We start from the raw sequence: 21,958 nt of genomic DNA, 5'->3' as shown, positions 1-21,958 counted from the left end.
TGAAACCTCAGCAACAATTATGATCATCTGCAAAGAATTAACAGTTGCTTTCAAAACACTTCAAAAGTTACCATGTTGAAATTTATAGTTTATATGTAAATATATTTATCAGCATTTTCAAAAATACTTCCATGTCACTTTTATGATTTCAAATATTAAAAACCTCAATTCTTCTTTCTAGCTGAAAATGAAGAGCAGCATTTGGATCATGATGCACATGCAGAAGATCACGATACCCTGCGACTGCAGGAACAAGAATGCAGCATCATGAACCATAACAACAACGTTGATGAAAGTCAGCATACTGATGAGGACACCTTCTCAGAATCTCCGTCCGATCTGTCCCACCACCCTCCAGTTTATATTCCGGAAGACATTCCAATACCAGATGATTTTGAGCTTCGAGAATCCAAAGTTTTTTCAGGGTTAGGGGTCTGGACCAGGGTGGCAGTAGAACAGGGAGAGAAGTTTGGTCCTTTTGAAGGGATACTCAAGACTTCTGTCTCCGACCCATCCAGTGCTTGGGAGGTAGGTGGCAGCACGATAGTGGCTTGTCTTGTTTGATATCTCCATTGCAGGGTATATATTTTTAAATATAACATTGCATCATGTCAAAAACTTACTTTTCTCATTCAATTTATTAAAAATGACTTTTAATAAAAGGAAGGATGGTTGATAGAAAAATACATTAGTCTATCCAAATTTTAAACCACTCGGAAAGGTGCATTTTCATTAATATGGACCCATCCATCAAAAAGATTTAGTTGGCATGCATTGAAACCATAAATTTGCTTAAATACAGTATATAGGGTGTTGTCCCTTAACTGATACGGAGGGGGTTAAAAAGTGGGTTTCTTGATTGTTAAGATACAGTGTCAACTGAAAGATTATGAACACAGAAATGACAAATTATCAATGTCCAGGGTAATACAGCTGTGTACTGAGAAGATGAAAGGGAAGAATAAAGGGAGAAAAACTTCTCAACTTCTTCTTTGTCGTTTAAAATAATTAAGAAATGCTCTCCAGGTGTCTCTGTAGGGTTCATGCTCTGTTAGTTCCATCATTTTGATTTAACGATTGAAAAAAGCAGTGCATCAGCAAGTCGTCTGTGACAAAAACATGCGATGACAGCATATTTTTTTCTCAGCGCAAATTGATTAGAATTTCACTTTGTACTCTGGTGTCCTGTGAATTATCAGGCAATACTTTGGATTGGCCCAGACTGGCGTCAAAGGAAACCTGTTTAATTTGATGACAAAGAATAAAAAAATGTGACAGTAATAATTGGTTATAGATGTGTTACTGTTGCTGCGTGGGATTATTTGCTTAGAACATATTTACCGTAGAGGCAGTTACAGCTAGGTGGAGAATATTTTTCCAGTAGCACTGTTCGAATTTGCTGGTATCAAATCTTAAGAGGCTTGAAAATGAATATTAGATAATGATGATTTAAGAAACTAAAAATACAAAGAGACAAAATACTTTTAAAAACAGATTTTGTAAAAATTTATGACTTGAATGAAGTGGCGTGTCTGACACTGAGTGACACGATTTACTACAGAGAGATGGATGGACCAAAGAGCAAAGCAACTTTAAAGATAATTGAAGGATTTCTTCAGAGTCAAAACAACTCTTTTAATGAGTCCAAAATTAATGTTGCCATCGTAACTAGATGACAAAAACACATAACACAAACTTCTTAAATTTCTTTTAAAAACTTCTCAGTCAATTGAACTGTCTCCTACTCATCAAACATTTAGGGACTCATTGTGAACTTATAAGATAACTTGTGATGACAGAAAATGTAAACAAGCCTGTAAACATTGGGACTGATTTTATTTGACTGATGACTGCATTGTTCCTTTTTTCTGCCAATGTTCAAACATTTTAACTTCACAGTATTTATCAGGTCTTTCCATTCTCATCATAAGAAGAAAGTATTATTTAGCTTGAATGTATTACTGGTTGATAGTGATCAACCTTGAATTCAGCAGGCAATTTCTGTGTGTGTGTGTGTGTGTGTGTGTGTGTGTGTGTGTGTGTGTGTGTGTGATTTGACTTGGAGGGAAAAAACATTTCCTTATCTTTCCTAAAAAATGAATTTGGCAGGCATGGATAGTTGATGGTCATTGGATCTTTCTGGTCCCTAGCTTGACCCAACCTTTAGGGCCTTAGAGACCAATTTAATGTTTAGAGAGGTGTCCCCAGTCGGTAGTCATTAAAAGTGACAGGATACGAAGAGGCTGCTAATCCACTGTAACATATTTTGGGAGCAGTCGTTGGAGCGTGAGAGGATAAAAAGTGAACGACTACAGCTCAATTAGACAGTTAATCTAAATGCCCTGTGTGGATTTCTTTTTATTTATTTGCATTTTTTGTGAAGGGGGGAGGATAAGTGGAGCAATGGATGGCAGGCCATTTTTTTTTACTTGAAGCTAGTGGTTGAAGATGGGGGCAGGTACAATCGCAATGAATTGAGGTGGATTTAGGGTGCTTCATCATAACTTGTGAAGTATTCTCCTTTGTTCTCACATTATTTTTTATTGAAAGACAGAAATTGCCACAGAGGGTAAGCAAGAAAGGAAGGAAAGCACAAAGTTACAGAGTTCTTTTTTTTTTTAAGTTTGAGTTGCCACATTGGTGCTTTAAAGTAATCAATTGACATTTATGAGGTGAGTATAATAAGGATGGTGTTAATTTATAGACTAAATCAAAAAAGAAAATAAAAATAAATACTGATTTGGCTGAGTTATTGGCTTCTGGAATGTTGAAAAATGTCTAAGGATCTTTGTATTGAAAGGAACCCTGATGCACCTTGTATGCAACTTGTTCATGGAACAAACTGCTAGCTATTGTTGTAATAGTCAGGGGTCAGATGGGCCAGTTCTTGAACCACATCTCTGTCTGTCCAAATTCAAAACCCTCTGTTGGTAGCACAAGTTTTCATGCCCTCGGTGGTACAATATCAAAGTCTTGTTGTCAGAAGTGGTTGCCTTGGTAACCTACCCGATTAGTTTGCTGTGTGCTGAGGATGGGTTTACATTGAGAGTTCATAGCACTTCAGCATTTAAGACCATACTTAATGAATTAAATTTTCGTTCCAAAACGGCCCTTGTCTTGACACAATCTTAAAACTGAAAGTGTCAATTCATCCTGGTTCATGTGCCCTTAACTTTATTTTTTCTGATCAGTTAGTACAATTGCTGGATTGTGAGCCATCACCTGTTTTCTATTTGGAGATAAAAAACTTAATGGCTCCTGATAGATGATGGATCCTATACAGCCTAGGTGCCAGTGGGAAGGAAAGTGAGTCATCCTCAAGATTATCTCTGTAAATTGGTCGCTCTTCTTTCTTAATTTAGGATTTCAGGTTAATTGAAAACCCCACACTTTGTTTTTGTTCTAAGTTTAAATGTCATTTTAAACTTTGTGGTTTTGGTGGTTTTCTGGTATGGTTATTTTTTTTAAGAAAAAGGTCTTGGGATGAAGAAAAAAAAACAGAATGAAAAAGCTTCTTTTAATTACCAAATACGGTTTCCATGAAAATCCACGTACTCTTTTAGAACAATCAAACACTCAAATATTTTTGATTCATTTTTTATTTTGAATTCATTTAATCTAATGTTAATTTTTTCTGACCTGTTTAATACCCCAAAAAAACACTTAAAATGGGTTGCCTTGTTTGCTGGCTGTCTCTCCCCAAAACTGCATGATCAACTTTGAGGCTATCTGACCTCTGTGCCACATGCCTTGTGATTGGGCACAGAGGTCACAGAGGTCATAGGGGTCAGCTGAGGTCATGTTGTGTCTCACAGCAAACTGTGAGAGAGAGAGAGAGAGAGAGAGAGAAAGGTGGGGGAGGGAGAGAGAGAGAGAGAGACAAGGGAAGTAAAATAGTCTTCTCATTAAAATACTGCACCCTTGTGTTTTATTTTCCCAATTATATGTTATTAAATGGACAAGGAATTAAGATAAACATAAATGAGATAAAATGTCAGGCTGTTTCAAAAGAGAAAGTAGCAACATTTTATTTTTCTCTACAGACAAATATCCTGTCTTCAGAGCATTGGAAATTTGTAAGAGATAAGATCATACAGTCAAGAAGTATTAAAAAGTTGCAAACTGGTAGCCATCCTCCTTTCCTTCAAGTATGGTATGGGGTCTCAATCCCACTTAAGTCTTGGGTAAACAAATACTATCTTGGTTGGGTGGGGAAAGGTGTGAATCATTTTAACATAGCACTAGCGGATCTCTATCACTGGGCTGTGTAAGAGTTCTGCCAAAGGTCACTGACAGAACTTCAGACTTTTTTTAATCAGCAGATATATTTAGTTCATTTCTAAATGATGCCGAGATAGCTTCAGTATATATTAATTTTTTTTTATTCATCTTTTTAATATTACTTGTTGATTATACATGTTGATGACACTTGATGCTGTATAAAAAATGGCACAAATTTTAGTGATTAACTGCACATCTTGAGTTTGGTGTAGAAAATTATGGGCACTGTTTAATTTAAAATGTAGATGTAATTATAGGCCATTTTATTGTTAAAATTTGTGTCAGTACTGATACTCTTGTTATTTACATCAAAGAAGAGTCCATAAGTTGTTTTAAAATCCCTGCCTTCTACTCTTCTCATGGTAACTGTCAACAGAATTTATCAATATCGACTGTTTCCAATTTATATCATCTTCCAAACAACTTGAGTGCCATTCCTGCTGCTTATCGAGAGTATCGTTTAGAATAGATAAGAGAATGACACAAAATGAGACAGTTGCTCCGCCAGTGCTAACTGTAACCAGTCTAACAGATTACCTGGTCGGCAAGGCTGGTCGGCAATGGAGATATTTACCTCTCTATGATTGAGAGATATGAAACTTAATCATCTTTTTGAGAATCGATATATTTTAATAATTGATGCACGTATGGGAAACACCTTTTTATTTGCCACTGCTAATTCCTTTAACAGAAAGTTAGGATGGCACTGATGACGAAGTAATATCCCTAATAGTGTTTTTATTTTGGATAAGATATTTTTACTCAACAATGAGATTAAGATTATATATATTTATATTTGTTAGTAGAGCAAACTATTGATGAGCATAAGACAGATTTAGCTGTGAAAAAAAGATCAGAGGCTTTAATTTTTTTGTGAATCATTTTGCAATCTGAATTTTTTAATCACATTTTATTGTACTATTAGTAATTTATAACATAATGATATGGTCAATTTATTAATGCAGTGAAACATCTTTATTTAAATAACTGTGACCCCCCCCCCCCACTCCCACCCTCTACCCCCTAAAAATTCTATAATGGTTTTTCTTTTTTATGAAATTTTTGAAAACTAAGTGATCAACATTAGGCCCTATAAATCCAGGTATCAATCTTTTTTTTTTAATTTCTGAAAATGAAGAGAGAGAATAGTTGACTGTACAACATGCAATATTGCTACGGTTTTTCAGACGATCATTGCTCATAATGACAAGAATTACCACTTAACATCCACATTGCATGACTCGGGGATCCAACCACATGACTTTTGGTTTTGTGATTACTTTGAGTGCCTAAAAGAACAGCAACAAGAAAGAAATGAAAAAAATGAAGCGAACATCTCATCATAATGGGAAAATTACTACACCCAAGGGATATTTTGATAGAGATGTTGAGCACCCCCATCGCGGAAACTAACCGCGAAACAAAAGCGTTGACGGATAGATATTCATCTGCGATTTGATTGGTCATGCCTCATTAACCTTAGGATTGGATGTCACTGATCATCTTTACGATCCCCGTGGGCTTCATCATCCATAATCGAACAAGAAAACAATTTCTTTGCCGTATTTTTTAATTCTGTATTTTTGGGTGATTACAGTCCATATGATGCATCTCCACCCTTTCCCATCTTCAAGATGTTCCCTGGGGGCCAATCCACTTGTCAGTGACAGTGAACATTGTTACCGTAAAACTTTTAATCAAGGCCAACCTGTATTTCTGTCCTCTTTAAGTCGCACAGGTTATCTTTATGATGCATTAAACTTGAATCTTTATTAGACAAAAGCTATAAACTTTTGAGGAAAATAGGCTTACGTGTGCTCGGATGTAAATTGGTAGAGGTTTGGCAGAAAATAAAGGGTAATAATATGGAGATTTTGATAAGAAGTTCTCAGTTTTTGAAAATGAGAATTTAATTGATTTACACAACCGACTTAATAGGGCAGCCTAATGCGATTTAAAGTAGGCTAATATTTCTGTCTTCTCTACATGTTGGTCCCCTGATATTGTCTTGCATCATGCTATGTAGTAAGTTAAGAAATTATTTAGTGGCTGCTGAGATTTATAATATCAATTGCATTTTTACTAGTAATCTGATTTATACAATTTTTAAGTTTTAATTTGCATTGGTCAGGGTGGTGATGGGTTTTGGGTAGTCAAATTTGTATTTTCTGATTCCTCTCTTTTCTGTTAGCTGAAATAGATAATAATATGTATCATGAATGTGTAAATCTGACAATAATTTTCTTTTTATTTGCAGTGCCAGTTCTCTTCATTTTCATTGACAATATGTGATAAGCAATATTGATAGTGAAAAGTATAATGGATAGGTTTTCAAGCAACTTTTCCCTTTTGCATATACCAGACACCATTGTCAGTGTATAGTATGATTTTTTATTTTTCACCAAATCGGTGGAATTTGGAATCAAATATGAACAGTTTACTATTTTAGAATACTCAACAACTACTAGCCTTTACAAAAACCTAGCTATTTGTAATCAAAAATAATTGTGTGGTAATCAAAAATAATTGTGTGAATGCAAAGCACATTTTACTGGAGACATGGAAGAGATTACTTAAGAAGAAGCTTTTTTTTTATTTCATCACAGGTCTTCCTTCTGACACTGGCTTCATCTTGTTAATTAAACTACAGGGAACAAGGGTTATGCGGGTACATGACATATATCTATGTATATCCTGATTAGCGTCTGTGAATATTGATTCACGTACCATTTGTTTATTGTGAAGAATGTGCATGATTGAAGAAAAAAAAAATACCTTGATATGATGTCTGAAATTGTGTATGAAAGTTAAATTTGGGAAGAGATTGAATGAGAGAGAGAGAGAGAGAGAGAGAGAATTAAACATTTGTGACCAAATTACATTGTTATCAAATCAGTAACAAACCAGCAATAAAAAAACCATGTTTTTGTCTTCATTCTCTTCAATCAGATCAAACCTTAATTACCAATGAACAGTTTACATATGTGCCCATATAACATGTCCTCGTGTGCCATAAGATTTCACGTTCCTCATGTTAGACACCTGCCTTGTTAGTATGGTAATAACTCCCTAATTTCAAACAAAATTAATTAATCAAAAACATTGTTTCATTTAAACTGTGGATTTAAAAGTCCAAAAAGAAAGCTGGGTTCAATTGAGTACTAGTAAGCATGCTTCTGTCTCTGACTGGAAATCATTAATCTCAAATAAAAGTAAAATACGTAATAATCAGAACATAATTGAGCACTAAAATTTTTTTACAGTTACATTTTACAACCTGTCTTCCTGCCTATTTTTAAACACCTGTATGTTTATTATACTAAGACATTCCAAACAATACATAACGAGAAGTAGTACAAAATCCACATATTTAGCTTTGTCAAACAATGCTGTTTGCAATGTTTGAAAACAGTGAGTAATTAATGTAAGTAAACATTAATCAGTGGTGGAATCCTGTGCCAGCAAGTGTGCCAGGCCTCAAGGGACCCTAATTGATATCTATCCTCAGAAATTGAACAATTAATTAGGCTCTGGAATAAGATTTATCTTCCCTGTCTTTTAAGCTTTAAGAAGATTAGGTTCTGTCTTGTCCATGTGCACTTGTTCTCCCGCAGCATAATTAAGGCAAAGGGGAGAAAACAAATGCTGTTGTTGTTAATTAATGGGATTTTGATGTTGTGTCAAGTTGCTATGTGTGTTATCTAATAATAATGGCTTTGGTATTTTTGTGCAGTTCCTGGTATTGGTTTGAATGAATTATTTTTTAATTTGATTTTGTATGAGGTATAAAATTCTCTCTCTCTCTCCTTTAAATACTGTGCTTCTACCTTTCCTTTCCCCCCTTTTCTTTTTTTTTTCAAAAGGAAAACCATCTATAGACAGAAAAATCACAAAAAAAGAAGAGCAAACAAAGCTATCATCACGTTTTTATGATCATCACTTGCATAATAACTCAATATATTATAATATAAACATTACAGAGTGTATTGTGGTAGTGAAATTGAAATTGCACCAATGGAAAAAGGAAGCCCATTTGTAAAATGGTACAAATCCAATGCTTTGTCATTTACAAGAACAAGCAGTAAAGTAGAAGCAGGTGGTATTGAAATAACACCTTGCTTTAAGAGAAGAGACCAGTGTAACTCAGCATAGATATAAACTTGTAAGTATGTCAGTGTTTTGGGAAATTTTTTTAAAAAAATCTTGCCTATTTAGTACTTTTTTACCAGTATATTAAATAAGAGTTACAGAATGTTTTGATGGAATTATGAGTAAATGTCTACAAATTTTATCTAAAATAACTCCTTATCAAATTAAGATTAATGATATGTTAATTAATCTTTTTTTTCAAAATAAAGGATACTTGTATACAGGATACAGCTGGTTTTGACATTTTATCAGACTAAACTTTGCCAAGTAGAGGTATTTTTTTATTATGGAAAGTTGATAGGGTTACATATTGATAAGGGATATCTTTAGATTTAATCCTTTTGTGTTTGAGAAATTCTTTCAAGATGATTATATGTTAAAAATGTATCAACATGGAGAGTAACACTCAGCTTATCCAAAAAATGAAAAAAATGGCCATTTGTTAGGCTTTTCTTGGTGTAATGGAAAGCGAAGAATTTTTGAGCTTGTGACGCAATGTCACATGTAGCGTACCTGCCGCCGTGCAACAACAACACGCAAATTAGCCCTGCTTGTTTTTCATGCTCTTAGGGCTAAAAAAATTAAGAAAATACGACGCAAACGTCAGCCCCCAACATGTTCCCTCTTTGATGAACTCAAACCATCCTTCAGATTAGCGTTGTCTGTTATTCAAAGTTTTGAATAGCAAATATAATAAGGATGTGCATGTTTTGATAGTGGCCGTAAAATTCCAAGATTTATCTTCCACAGGGGTGAGTTGGGCACTGGCAGACGTGCTGCTAATTCAAAGCACAACAAAGAGGGTCAAGAAAAATACCTTTGTACGATTTCTCTTTTAGATCAAAGCCAGAGAGGTAGAAACTAGATAAGTGAAGCAACCTGATGGGTGTTTGTGATTTCTTTGCTGTTTATCTTTCCCTGCTGTCATGTCTTCTTCAACTTACACAGCACTTGTATCGAAAATCTAATAAGAAGGATTCACTGGTGATGAAATAGCTGGAAAAAAAACCCGGCTTTTAGACCAGGGGCGTTATTGCAGGCCTGTGTTGTTTTTTCCGCTCTTGAGGTTAATAACTATTTAAACAGGTTCATCTGAAGAGACAGGTTTCCCACACGAAAAAGATATCTCGATTCTAACGAAGATAAGTTTGGCAATTTCTAGAAGGGTGGTATCTCTGTTGTTTAATAGAATTGGAGTTTGTTTTGCGTTTTATTGTATATATACTAGAAATTTTCCAGGCATATTTCAAATTTCATATTTGAAGGGGGATTCCCAGGGTTGGGATGGGAGACAGTTTAGGGGGTAGAGTCAATTCCTGATTGCAGACAATGTTTTGTTTTTGGGTTTTTGTGTATTTACTATGTTCAAGCACAAATATACACACATAGATACATCTGGACACGTGCACTCACAAACACGCATGCACGCACACACACACACACACGCACACACACACACACACAGAATAATTCTTTAAAAAAAGTGAAGTTTACCATAAAATTGATTAATTTCCAAGGTATGTATTGCACTATTACCTCTACTCTCACAGGTGGTTGAACAAAATGGTCAATTCTCCACTGCCTACAGACAGGTCAAATCAGTTTTGGATTTGCAGCAGACGGTTTAAATGTTGCTCATGTTGTGTATGTAGACTTTCATTTATTTTACTAATTCTATTCAGTGAGTTGTTAGGTATTTATATCACTGAAAACTCCATTGGTGATGGACTTCATCTGGACCCTTCTAGAATTGAAGGCAGGAAGAGGATGTAATATTTTCTATCCATTGATTGTTACTTTTTGTCATACTGCATCATTTTTGACATCGTTTTTTTTTAAGTCATGTGAGGCAAGGTTTTCTGCCTTTACGTGAACATTCTTTCAGTGGCAAAATTTAATATATTAGAAGTCTTCATCATAATGAAAAGAAATAGAAAAATAAACTTTCAAATCTTTAAGTCTGTCGCAAAATTCCTCGTGTTTAAACCCCTTGTGATGGAACATGTTGTGCAACTGTGCACTCATCACTGAGAAAATCACCAAATTCTTTCACATCAACGATGCTTAGATGTTATTTTAGTTAAACCCAACATTGAATCCTTGTCATTTCACAGGTCACTTATTATAGATAATATTCGTTTAATGGTTTAGTTTTCTGAGAGCCTAGTGTGCATTTCTTCACATTACAGCCACATGTGTAAGAATCTCTGCTGTGTTCCAAACCCATCCTATCCCATAATTTACTACTTAGGAGTGTCAGAAAAGCCTGACAGAAAAATAATCTTAATTACTGCGATTGACTTTCTTTTGAGACATAAACACCAAGGATGAAGTTTAAAAGACGATCTGCCCTTCAATCAGCGATTTGGCATTTTCTCTCTGTCCTCCGGGATTGTAATCTAACATTGGGAAGCATTCTTTGTGTTTTTTTATTTGTGAAAACACTTTTTTTTTCAAAAAAGAAGTTCCCAAGCAAAAAGAATCACTGTTAGATTAAACTCGGTTTATGTTCATTCTCTGTTCTTCACGAGTCTCGCAGCTGTTGTTAGGCAAGGTCAGTTCAAGTCAACCTAAATGATATGAGATGGATACAGTTACGGCAATTACTGAATAAATCGGAACAAAAATAATTAATCATATTTCAACAAAAATTATTTTGGTAAATGCAGAAAAAAGTTGATTTAAAGGTTCTGTCATAGTAACTTTTTTCTTTTCTTTTTTCTTTGAGAGTGACTAAAATTTGTATCTCTTGCAGTGACCAGAGTTTAGAATTTGTGGTTGTTTGAAAACTTGAGCATTTACCATATTTTTATTTTTTTTTCTGATCAGTAAGTGAGAAGATGGGGGAGACCTGATCACTCTTAAGAAAGACTGAAGACTTTGATGTGTTCTGCCTCAAAAGCATGCCCCAAGTTCTTGTGTAGGAGACTAGAAAATCAACAGTTAAATAGGTCTGAATTGATCACAAAGATAGGGATGTTAGTCAACATTTCTCAAGTTTTTGAGAGGTTTCTGCATGTTTGCAATGGCCAGTTTTTGTTTTTTGGTGGAGATATGTATGCACAAACATTTGTAATCATGCAAGCACACACACACACATGCACGGACGCATGCACACACTTATATTGCCTGCTGATATCACATTTTCCTCCAGATTTGAATACCTAATGATATGTATTTGTTTAAAGCTGCAAAAATAGAGCCATGTGTCAGAAACTAAATTGGTTATGCAGTAATATGAAAAAGAAGCTCACATACATGTATGTGCGTAGTATGCAAGACTTTTGTTTGTGTCATTACTGTAAGATTTCTACTTGAGATGCCGACTGCAATGTGTATTAAATCCAGATGGTACAGTGGGGCCCCAGGTTCATTTGCTGAGCAAGACACTAACGTCTGCCAGAAAAAGACATGCAAAAGAAAGATGAAGCGGAGCAAAATGTTCATCGAACTTTTCCCAGAGATCTTTGCTTGATGGATGGAACGCCCATTCTCTCTTTTTAACCACTCAGACTGTCAGTCAACATTAGTGTTTTTTAATGTGGCATTTGTTTTGAAGAAAAGTGAAAAAAATTTCTTCCTTGATGAGCTACCACAGATGACATTGCCGTTACTTCAGGAGTCATGTGCATTAACGCAGACACCCTAGTGTCTAATCAGTTACACACTGGGCATGGCACTCTTTTTCATATATATTTACAAGACTATGGGTGACACTTATTTTGTATTTGAAACCCATCTCCTGGGGCACACGTTTTAACTTGCGAGTTTGGAACATGTATTGTCTTGTCCTTGAACCCCATCTGGTGAGTGGTAGCAGGTGGTTGGTGAGCCATAAACAACACACAGACAAGATAAACTTTCCCAGTGACTATTGTCAACATCATGTAACTAAAAGTTAAACAGTTGTCACAGTGTCGGGGTGTCATCTTGCCTATAGGGGTTCTCAACATCAAACCTACGTGCCACAACTCGGGGAGTCTGTGTCAGATTTTTCTATGATGGATGCATGGCCGTTAAAACATTACAGCTTCCTCCATATTCTGGTTCATTTTTTTTGCCAGATGCCATCTCTAAAATCTGAGGTGGGGTGGGCAAACTGGCAGAGCTGATTATTTGTATCTTTTACTTTGAGGGAATGGTTCTTATTTGGGAAAATATATTTTTGATTTACACAAAATATTTCACTCTCCTAGTTTTACATATACTTTAACATAATGTTAATGCAATTTTTTTGATAATCTTTTTAATCCATGCAGTATGAAAAAGTTTTATTATTAGTCAGAGATAGTACATATCATATATAGCCAGAATTTGAGGTATTTAACATGTAATACAGTTGCAGAAGTTAAGATACTTAAGAAAAATTTCCTGAATTAATTATTCTTGAGGTTTCATCTTGCCAATGACTAAGTGCACTGAGCTCTTCCTAGCTTTTCAAAGAAGTGTTTCCATTTTTGATCTTGTACTTGTCATCTGAGGAGTAACTTATCACAGCTCTTCAGCTTTTGAAAAGAAAAAAAAAGACAACCTCATCTGCTTTCCTAAAAGTAATTTCTCGTTCTCACGGCATGGTGTATCTTAACTCCCTTTTTCACACAATGGTTTCCATCATGAACTATCACCAGTTCCCCCCAGATGAAGCATGAAATAAGGAAATGAGCCTGAATTAAAAGAATATTTGAAAGCTTTCTCTCACACGTCTTTGCTCTCATTTCTATGGAAGGAGAAGACAAATTTCCTTGACTATCTCGATGAGTTATGCCACGCGTTCAACCACTTTCTCCAGCTCATTGAATTCTAATGATAAATTGGTAGAGAGTAATTATGCTGTGTTAAGCCAGTGTGAAGCTATGCCATCCCTGGTTTCTTAACGGCCTGCTCACACCAAAAATATTACCAGGGTTCTGAAGCAGCCTGTTACGAGCTTTTTTTTTTTTCATATGTCCTGGACATCATGAAGAACTGATTTACTCAGGTGGCCTTATGCTAAACTGATAAAAACTTGACTACTTAATTTAATCTGTAATATCATACACTGTACTATTGTCTTTATGCTGTATGTCATCATACATTTTCCTAACAGGTATGCCAACAGTTCTGAAGCATTCTGTCCCTGGTAGTATGCAGGACAATGGCATTCTGTTTGTGATCTTATTATGATCATCACTCAGGTGGCCCTCTGCTTAGCTGGTGATAGCCGAAGCACAGTTATTCAAGTTCATGTGGTGATCCAATCCTGTCTTTCTGCTCTGTGCCCTAATACATATAAAGTTGTATTCTTTGCATATTAATAACACAAAAGATGGTTTATGTATTCAATGTTTGGCAAATGATTTGGCACCGGAAGATAATTGATCAGAATCGGTTCCATTTTGCCCAAGTGTGAACACACCCGATGATGTGATTGTTTAATAAAGATGGGATTAGCCAGCATGCTAGGGGGATATAAAACTCTTGTTGCTATCAAATGAAAAGATTCAAATCCTTCACTCGTGCTTGACTCAGTAGGTGAAATACAAAAGGCCTTGATTGCCGTTGGTAGGGAATTCAAAGAGAGGATCTGTGAGGAAGTCACATTGCGAGAACAGATGAATCTCATTTCTCAATGAGTAATTCTCCTTTACCATGTATTGTTGATCCTGTGCAAAGAAATCACTGACATGCTACTATAGATTACTTCTTTGAGTGCCTTTTTTCCCTTTCTTTTTTTGATAAGGTGGTGAGATATTACACATGGTTAAGTTTAAGGGTATGATTATTCGAAAATGGTCAGAGGGATATTTTTAACCACATTTTGTGTATAAAACTGTAAGATATATTTAATGAGCTTAAAAAAGTGGTAGAATATGGATGGAAGCACTGTGGGGCAAATAGATGAAGTTAAGAAAAAAAATCTTTCCAGTGCACCACTCATCATTCAGAAGTTGAACAAGTACGTGTTTGAAAAATGAAATAATGTAGTAAAGTTAACAAACATTTAAATACTTATTAAGTTCTTTTTCCAGATTGGTCAGTATCTATCTCCCTTTTTACCCACAGCCTTCCATTTTTTTCTCCCATAAGTAATAAACTTATAAGTTGTTGAATGAAATGATACAATTTTTCATAAATATAGATACAAAAAAGAAAGAAAAAGAAAAGGAAAGAAAGAAAGACAGAAAATCCCTCTGAAAGAAGAACATTTAATCCCTTTCTTTCATTTTATTGAGAGAGGTCTGACTGATCATGGGTAAACAATGGTCCTGATCTGTCTTGAATATGGTCGTCTGCTGCTAACAATGGGAGGCTTATTGATAATGGCCATTAATAATTCAAGAATCAAGAAAAGTAATTAATCTGTGACAAGGAATGAATAGGCGACCGACTTTGTCAAACGGCATTCACAGCAAGGTATTGATTTGTTCCTGTCCCATCAATGGAATCTTGTTGTCCGTTCGTGATTGATTTTAGTGTCAGCAGTTACGGATATGTTATAGATCACAGGCAGGTCTAAGGGCTCATCAATACATCTAATAAAATTCATTTTCAAGACGTACGCTCCATTATTTTCCTTTTTACTCCACCGATCAATTCATCCCTGTTTGATCTGGTAAATGACTAGATGATAAGAGGCGCCTAGAGGCAGGGCTTTTAAGGAGGCTCCAGTTAGTGTAATTCAATCACTGTGCTGGAGTTCATCTTAGAGTAAAACGATAGCGAAAAATTGTCGGTAATGATCTGAAAATGATCATTTATTGTCACAGGCTGGAAAACTGATAGTTCTGATTCATCCAAACCATAGTGTGGTTGTTATCACTCATAGTGAGGGTTTTATCTGCAGTGACAAAGCCCCTCCAAATGTATAAAGAGAAATGGATGTCCAGCATCCAATCAGTGGCCCTGAAAAGGGCATTATAGACCATAGGGATGTATTATGCATTAACTAAGGAGCCACCAGGGTCTTGACATGATGGTCAATTTTATCATTAAAAGATAATAGTAAAGAAAGTACAGATTATCTGTCCTTTAATGCTTCCTATAAGGAAAGTTTGAGTCTCTTGGATTGATAGATTTGATGACTTTAAGTGTAAACTGATATAGATCAGAGCAGTGTACTTTTAGGTAGATAAGATAGTTATTTTTGCAAAAGAAGTGAAAGGAAATGTCAGAAAGAAAGAAAAGCAGTTCAGATATAACTTTTTTTTTGAAGTTGCAGTTTATTACTTGGAAGCAAAAGTGAGATCTATTTTTTTTTTTTTGTTAAACATGCTAGAAAAAACGAGCAGAAATTTATACTTAAAATTGTCTTTAAAAACTGTTTATGAATGCCTAGATATATCTCCATTGATTACTCATATTGGTTATATGAGATTTAAAGACTGATTGTTTAAAAGGACACACATTCACGATTGGCACAAAATTGGACTTGACTCAGTTTAAAAATAAATGGTCGGTCACAGAGACAGGACAACAGCTTATCTTCCCAATTTAAATGCGACCTTGTGACAAGGCTTAACCAAACATGACAAAAACAAGTAAAATCATCCCTATCCGTTGTCATAAGTGATTCTAACCCCTGGCGTGCTGATCTTGTTCCAACGCCTCCTTTGACCCTTGGGGTCAGCATTTATTGTCACCCCTTGTCATTCAGGTATGTGACCCCCTAACATCAGCAGTTTGTAACTGTTGCTGTGTTCACTGTGGCAGAACTTTTGCTTTGACCAATCATGTAAGTTCTTCATCTGAATGAAATATCAAAGTAATTTTGATGAAAAAAAAAATAAAAAGGTGGAAATGCTTATTATTTTATCTGGCTATGAAAACTTTACATGTTAGCTCAGACTTAGAGTTGACAACAATTTGCTGCAGAATTTTCAAACAGGTGATTGGACGGCCAAGGGTCAAAGATCAAAAATAAATTTCAGTGATATTTCTGCTGTGAATTCAAAGAATAATTGCAATTAAAATATGTCCAAATATTGAAAAAAGTTAACAAAAAGGTTTCAAGAAGTGTTTCTGAGGAAATAAAAAGACTGAGGATGCAGTAAAAGAAACAAACAAATGTAATTTTCCTGAGTATATGTGACATCTCTTCCTCTTGGATCCCCAACTGAATAAAGTAGACAGTCAGGCATTTCATAATAGTTATTCCAAGGAGACATGAAACTTAAACAATGGACGTCTTGTATGGCTCTACTTTCTTTTGAAACACAATTTTCTTTGAACGCTGCTGAAGGTCCGTAATGGTTTCCGCATATCTGTCATAAGTCGGCACGGCAACGCTTGGGTCTGACAGTAATAGTCATGTTAACAATCTAGCAAGTTACTAGTTGGAGATGAAAGTGCAAACATTTTTCGAGATTTTTTTCAACTTCAGTTTGGTCAGAACTTTAAAGATATGGTATAAAGGAAACAACTTGAATGTTATTTCTTAATGAATTGAGTACATCGGCCACATAAATAATAACATCAAATATACAATACATATTCTTTGCACATAACTCAGCATTCCTAATTTTTTAGGCTCTATTTAATACATAATTAAAAACGCAAAAGACGGTGTATCTACTGTTTGGCAAACGATTTGGCAGTCAAAGATAATTGTTTTATGTAGTTTAAGCACAGAAATATAGAGGGGGGGGGTTAAAGTTCGACCACTACATCTTTGGAAACAAAACTTTGTGTTCTGTAAAGAAGTCCCATCCCTGTCAGGCCTCTTTCATGTTTCAAAAGAGCTGGCTGTGTGTGGTTTTGGGCCAACAGTGATGGGCGCTGTTAGAGCCAATTATTTGCAACACTGCAGTAAGAGGTATCGACTCAGCATGTTTGTGTGAGAAATTATAATCTGTGACATTTTGTGAATATTTGTGACATCAGACAGTTGTAATTATTCCTTTGATTTTTATGAGGAAATGGAGGTTAAGATATCAAGGTTGGCATTGATGAGATAGAGTGAGAGAATACGTGTGTGTGTGTGTGAGAGAGAGAGAGAGAGAGAGAGAGAGAGAGAGAGAGAGAGAGGATGGGTAGGGAGATGGGGGGGGGGAGGGACAAAGAGAGAGATGCACAGACAAAAAAAATGTAAAGAAATTGGGGAAAAAATGAAACGGTCTGACTTAGCCTGTTGTATTTAGACTCCAACAAGTGGCTGACTGGCGGCAAAGTTCACCTTCCCACACTCAGAATGGTCTGGTAGATAAATGATGTTAACATCTAAACTCAACACTGTGGAAATAATTTAAATGCACTATCTGGCAAGAATGAAGCTGCTGCCAAAAAATTCCATGCAGAAATTTCAGCAGTTAGGAGGATAGTTACAAAAAATGGAGAGAAATGGAAGGATACCAAAGTGCAGGTTGTTTTCAGGCAGAGTTTGCAATTTATCGTCTTATAACATAGTTCTTAATCAAAATGATTTAAGTGTATGTTTCTTGTGTATTTATCTTCATGAACAAAATTTGTAACCAGTTTTCCAAAATAATGGCTGCATAGATATTGTTTGAAGCACTGATGACAGTTATTGAAAAAACTTAATAAGTACCCAAATTTCTCACATCAAGTTAAATGAAGCATTTGGGAAAAAAACTCAGTGGCAGCAAAGCAGAAATCTTTCAATGTCTTACACATCAGACATTCCAGGGGAATATGGGGCGCCTCCCATCAAAATTTCAAACTGTCTCTCAGACAGTTTTTCTGTCATGCAAACTTATACAGAACTAAGATCAGTTTGCATCATCTGGTGATAAACATTAGCATGCGAGAAGCACTGTGTTGGCGCTGGCACGTCTTCTCTGATTGGGAAACTCAGTCCACCAGAAAGGGGACCGTCTTACTGCATTGCTTCTCTGTTTTTAGATTTTGAAAGTTTTGATCTTCAGCATGCCAGGATAGGATGACAAAGATGAAAATCAGACCATGTGTTATAAATATTTAGGAAGTAGGAATGCTTTATGTTAAATGATTTTTTATTTTTTCTTCTGAAGGGATTGGCATATCTTAATATAAAGCAATGAATTTTATAACTGGCCTTCAATTTTTCTAAAGCTGTCTTTATGTCACTAAAAATTCTCAAAAATTATCCCCATCTCTGTTGTCACTTCTCATAGCATCACCCTTATGCTAAAACCATGGGTTGCATATTTGACTATTTAATCACCCTCACAGGAATTGTTTTAGTTTTTAATGTGTGGTTTTTGCCATTTTGGGCAGGTCCCCCAAAACTCCCATCATTTGATACTCGGAGTTGGTCTGGAAATGATGAATTTGGAAGAGATAATGTGAATGAAGGTTAATTGATAAAATAAGAAACAGGTCTAAAATTTGCCCCTGGGATGTGCTCTTGGAAGGACGGGTCACTGACGCAGACGGAAACAGACGGAGATGAAATCTCCGAAATCTCTGACATCCTAGGATAGAATAACGCTGTCGCCGTGTCAGTGTATGCATTTCCATGATCGTGGGCTGAACGTTTCCTGCTGACAATGGCAAAGTTGAATGTCATTAAAACTGTAGAGCATGTGTGTTTTTGTGACACATTAGGATATGATTTAACCATACTGAATAACTTTACTTAGAGAGAGAGAGAGAGAGAGAGAGAGAGAGAGAGGGGAGAGAGAGAGGGGGGGAGAGAAGAAGGGAGAGAGATGGAGGGAAGGAGAGAAGAAGGGAGAGAGATGGAGGGAAGGAGGGAAGAAGAGAGAGAGATGGAGGGAAGGAGGGAAGAAGAGAGAGAGATGGAGGGAAGGAGGGAAGAAGGGAGAGAGATGGAGGGAAGGAGGGATAGAGAATATCTACAGGAAAATGCATATGATACATGCATCCCCCAAATAATATGAGAGATAAAATAGGAATGGGGTGTGGAATGGGAGAGAGAAAAATAGATAAAGAGAAGAGACAGGCATATTAGGTTGAAGGTAAAAGAGAGGAAGGAGTACATAAAAGACAAAAGCACCTTTAGTAGAATCAAAAACAAAAAAGAAAGAAAACGATCACAAGTCTAACACCCTAGTAAATCATCCTATTAAATCCATCGGAACAGTGGACCAATGAAACTGAATCAATTTAACTAACAAAGCCAGACTCTTTAAAGAAGGATCAGTTTCATCCCATTAATCCTGCCCTGCTACTGACCGTGACTGCCTGTCTGGACGAGGTCAGAGGTTAAAAGTTCGCTCGAGGTCATAGGACAGAACTGATGGTGAATTAAAGAGTCCTGCCAGTCTCATTGAATGACTGCCCTCTAGTAGATTAACCCCCCTCCTTTGTACTCGTTATTACTAGGCTTTTGTCTGTTGTATATTTTCTGTAACATTTAAAATGCAGGGATGTGATTTTTCCTATTATTGACAGGAGCCATAAATGTGATTTTTGAGATCTGCCAAAAAAAAAAAAAAAAAAAAAAAATATGGGTGTGGGGGTAGGTCTTTAGACCCCACGTTATATTTTCAGACTTTTTCACTAAATGGCAGTCTTATCCCTGATAATGTTAGATATTTCCTCTCTGTTTAAAAAACTCAAATTTGATCATCTGTCGATTTCAAAAGCCAGAGATAAGGAATGAAAATCAGTATCAAACTTGTCAACTTTTTGAAGAAAAAACCTGTTGATTTTGTTCAAATTTAGTGAGAAATCCCCTCAGTTACAGCAGTAAATTATGACAAAAGCATACCCTCGAAAGTTATTACAACTGTCACTTAGCGGTGGTAACCTTTGGACATCAGTTGACATCAGTTGACAACAGAAAGCTTTCGTGATCCAGAGAGTAACCTATAGAGTATCAGATTTGACAGGGTGTTGTTATCTTATTGTGTCTCCCTGACAATCAAAGGTTACCTCCCAACATGATTAAGCAATGCTTGTAGGAAGAAACAGATTGGGGAAGGGGGGGGTAAATGGGGGAGGGAGGAGGAGATAATGAATGAATGTTAAGTTTGCCTTATTCAATGCCAATTGCTAAAACAGATTTAGGTCAAGATAAAAATGCTTGAAAATTTAGTTTTACATGTTTTCATTGTATTTTTTCACTTGTTATTTTTATTTGGTTCATACATGTATTTATGTCATTTATCTTGCAATCTGATTTCAGGGCGCTTTTTTTTTCTTTTTTTTTTTTTTTCAACCTCAATGTCTCCATTTAATTTCTTCAAAATAAGCCTTTTACTAGGTACAAAAGTGTATCACTGAATCAGTGATGTTTCCTTCTGTAAATAATCAAAACCCAAGTTTGATTATAGCCACTGCTAAAAGAATCCTTGCCCATCACCACTTATCTGTTAAGCTTATCTGTGTTATGAATAATTGATTAAAGAAGTCATCATCCATATTAGGTGTTCAGAAATTTGATATATTTTTAGCTTTTATGATAGAGCCTCTGCAGAAATAGTAAACATGGAAATGGACTTTTTTTAGAACTGGGAAGAATTGCCCCATCTTATTTCATTATGGCCTAGTCTCATATCTTATATTCTTTACTGGTCCTGATAAATTTGTATGACGGAGTATTTTTCAATCTGTATTCTTAAGTCATATTATCTGGAAATCTAAATTTGATATCACACAGGGTTCTTTCCTAAATATTCAGTACTTATCAATAGGTTTCAGCATTGTTATGTTCACAGTCATTCCTTTGGTGTATGTCAAAAAAAAAAAAAAAATGAAAAAATATCAAATGATTTTTATAGTAGCAGAACAGACAATCTTTTCATCAACAATTATAAGCAGAACATAAGAAAAAGATAAGAAAAAGATATTTTTGGAACTCTCTGTAGTTTTCAAATTTATTTCTATCCAGGTACCCAACCAACATGACTTGGAATATATTGATCTTCTGTCTCGTATTATACAAGTTTGTGTGGCGATCATTTAAGATGAATGGGAAGAGAAGGGAAGGGAGGGGGGGGGGGGGGGACAGCTCTGAAAACAGTAACAACATTTTGTATACTGATTTTTTATGTTTGTGTGTAGTTTGATAGTTAGGTATAATAATGCAGGTGCAATGATGAAAATCCAGAAAAGAAGAGAAAAATATTGCAAGTATTGTTTATTTATATACCAATATACGTGAGTTGTTACAATCGCTACTGTTGTACATATGTTGCAGAAATATAAAAACAAACATCGAATAAAATTTGCTAATAAACCAGAAAGGAAATTGCTCTTTACATGGAATCTACGTACAGTCATATCTTTTCTTTATAAAATGCAATAGATAGTGAAGAACTGTATGGAGCAAGGGGGGGGGGGGGGAGAGGCAAACAATAAGTACAACAAAGCTTAATATTTGTTGACTGAACTTAGCCACGTTCTGGGAATGGATCTGAGCAGATGAGGAGGGGGGAATAGATTTTTATGATAGGGGGCACAGGAAAGCAGACACTGTGTAGGCCATCCTTTAGATATCAACGGAGAAACAGATCCAATAAAGTTGCTGCTTGTGCCAAGTATGTTTACCAGCCTTTCAGGGAAGATAATCAAGAATTGTAATTTCGCTTCTCCCACCTGGCTGAACGACCTGAAATTCCCACATCATTACTAACTACATCATTCG

General features: G+C 35.7%; 1 protein-coding gene across 2 annotated transcripts in view; it reads left to right on the top strand.

Moving 5' to 3' along the window:
* The window catches only part of LOC106161219 (histone-lysine N-methyltransferase MECOM), a 94,645-nt gene that overhangs the window by 31,653 nt on the left and 41,034 nt on the right, over positions 1-21,958 (top strand). For both annotated transcript variants that reach the window (XM_013538102.2, XM_013538101.2), the window contains exon 2: positions 182-528. In XM_013538102.2, coding sequence (XP_013393556.1) covers positions 182-528 — 347 coding nt within the window. The remainder of the gene's footprint in view (positions 1-181; positions 529-21,958) is intronic.

This window comes from Lingula anatina, chromosome 9 (assembly GCF_051362555.1).
Source record: "Lingula anatina isolate TDL-2025a chromosome 9, LinAna3.0, whole genome shotgun sequence".
Classification (NCBI taxonomy): Eukaryota; Metazoa; Brachiopoda; class Lingulata; order Lingulida; family Lingulidae; genus Lingula; species Lingula anatina.
The sequence above is the reverse complement of the archived record's forward strand: the minus strand, read 5'-3'. Positions and strand labels throughout refer to the sequence as shown.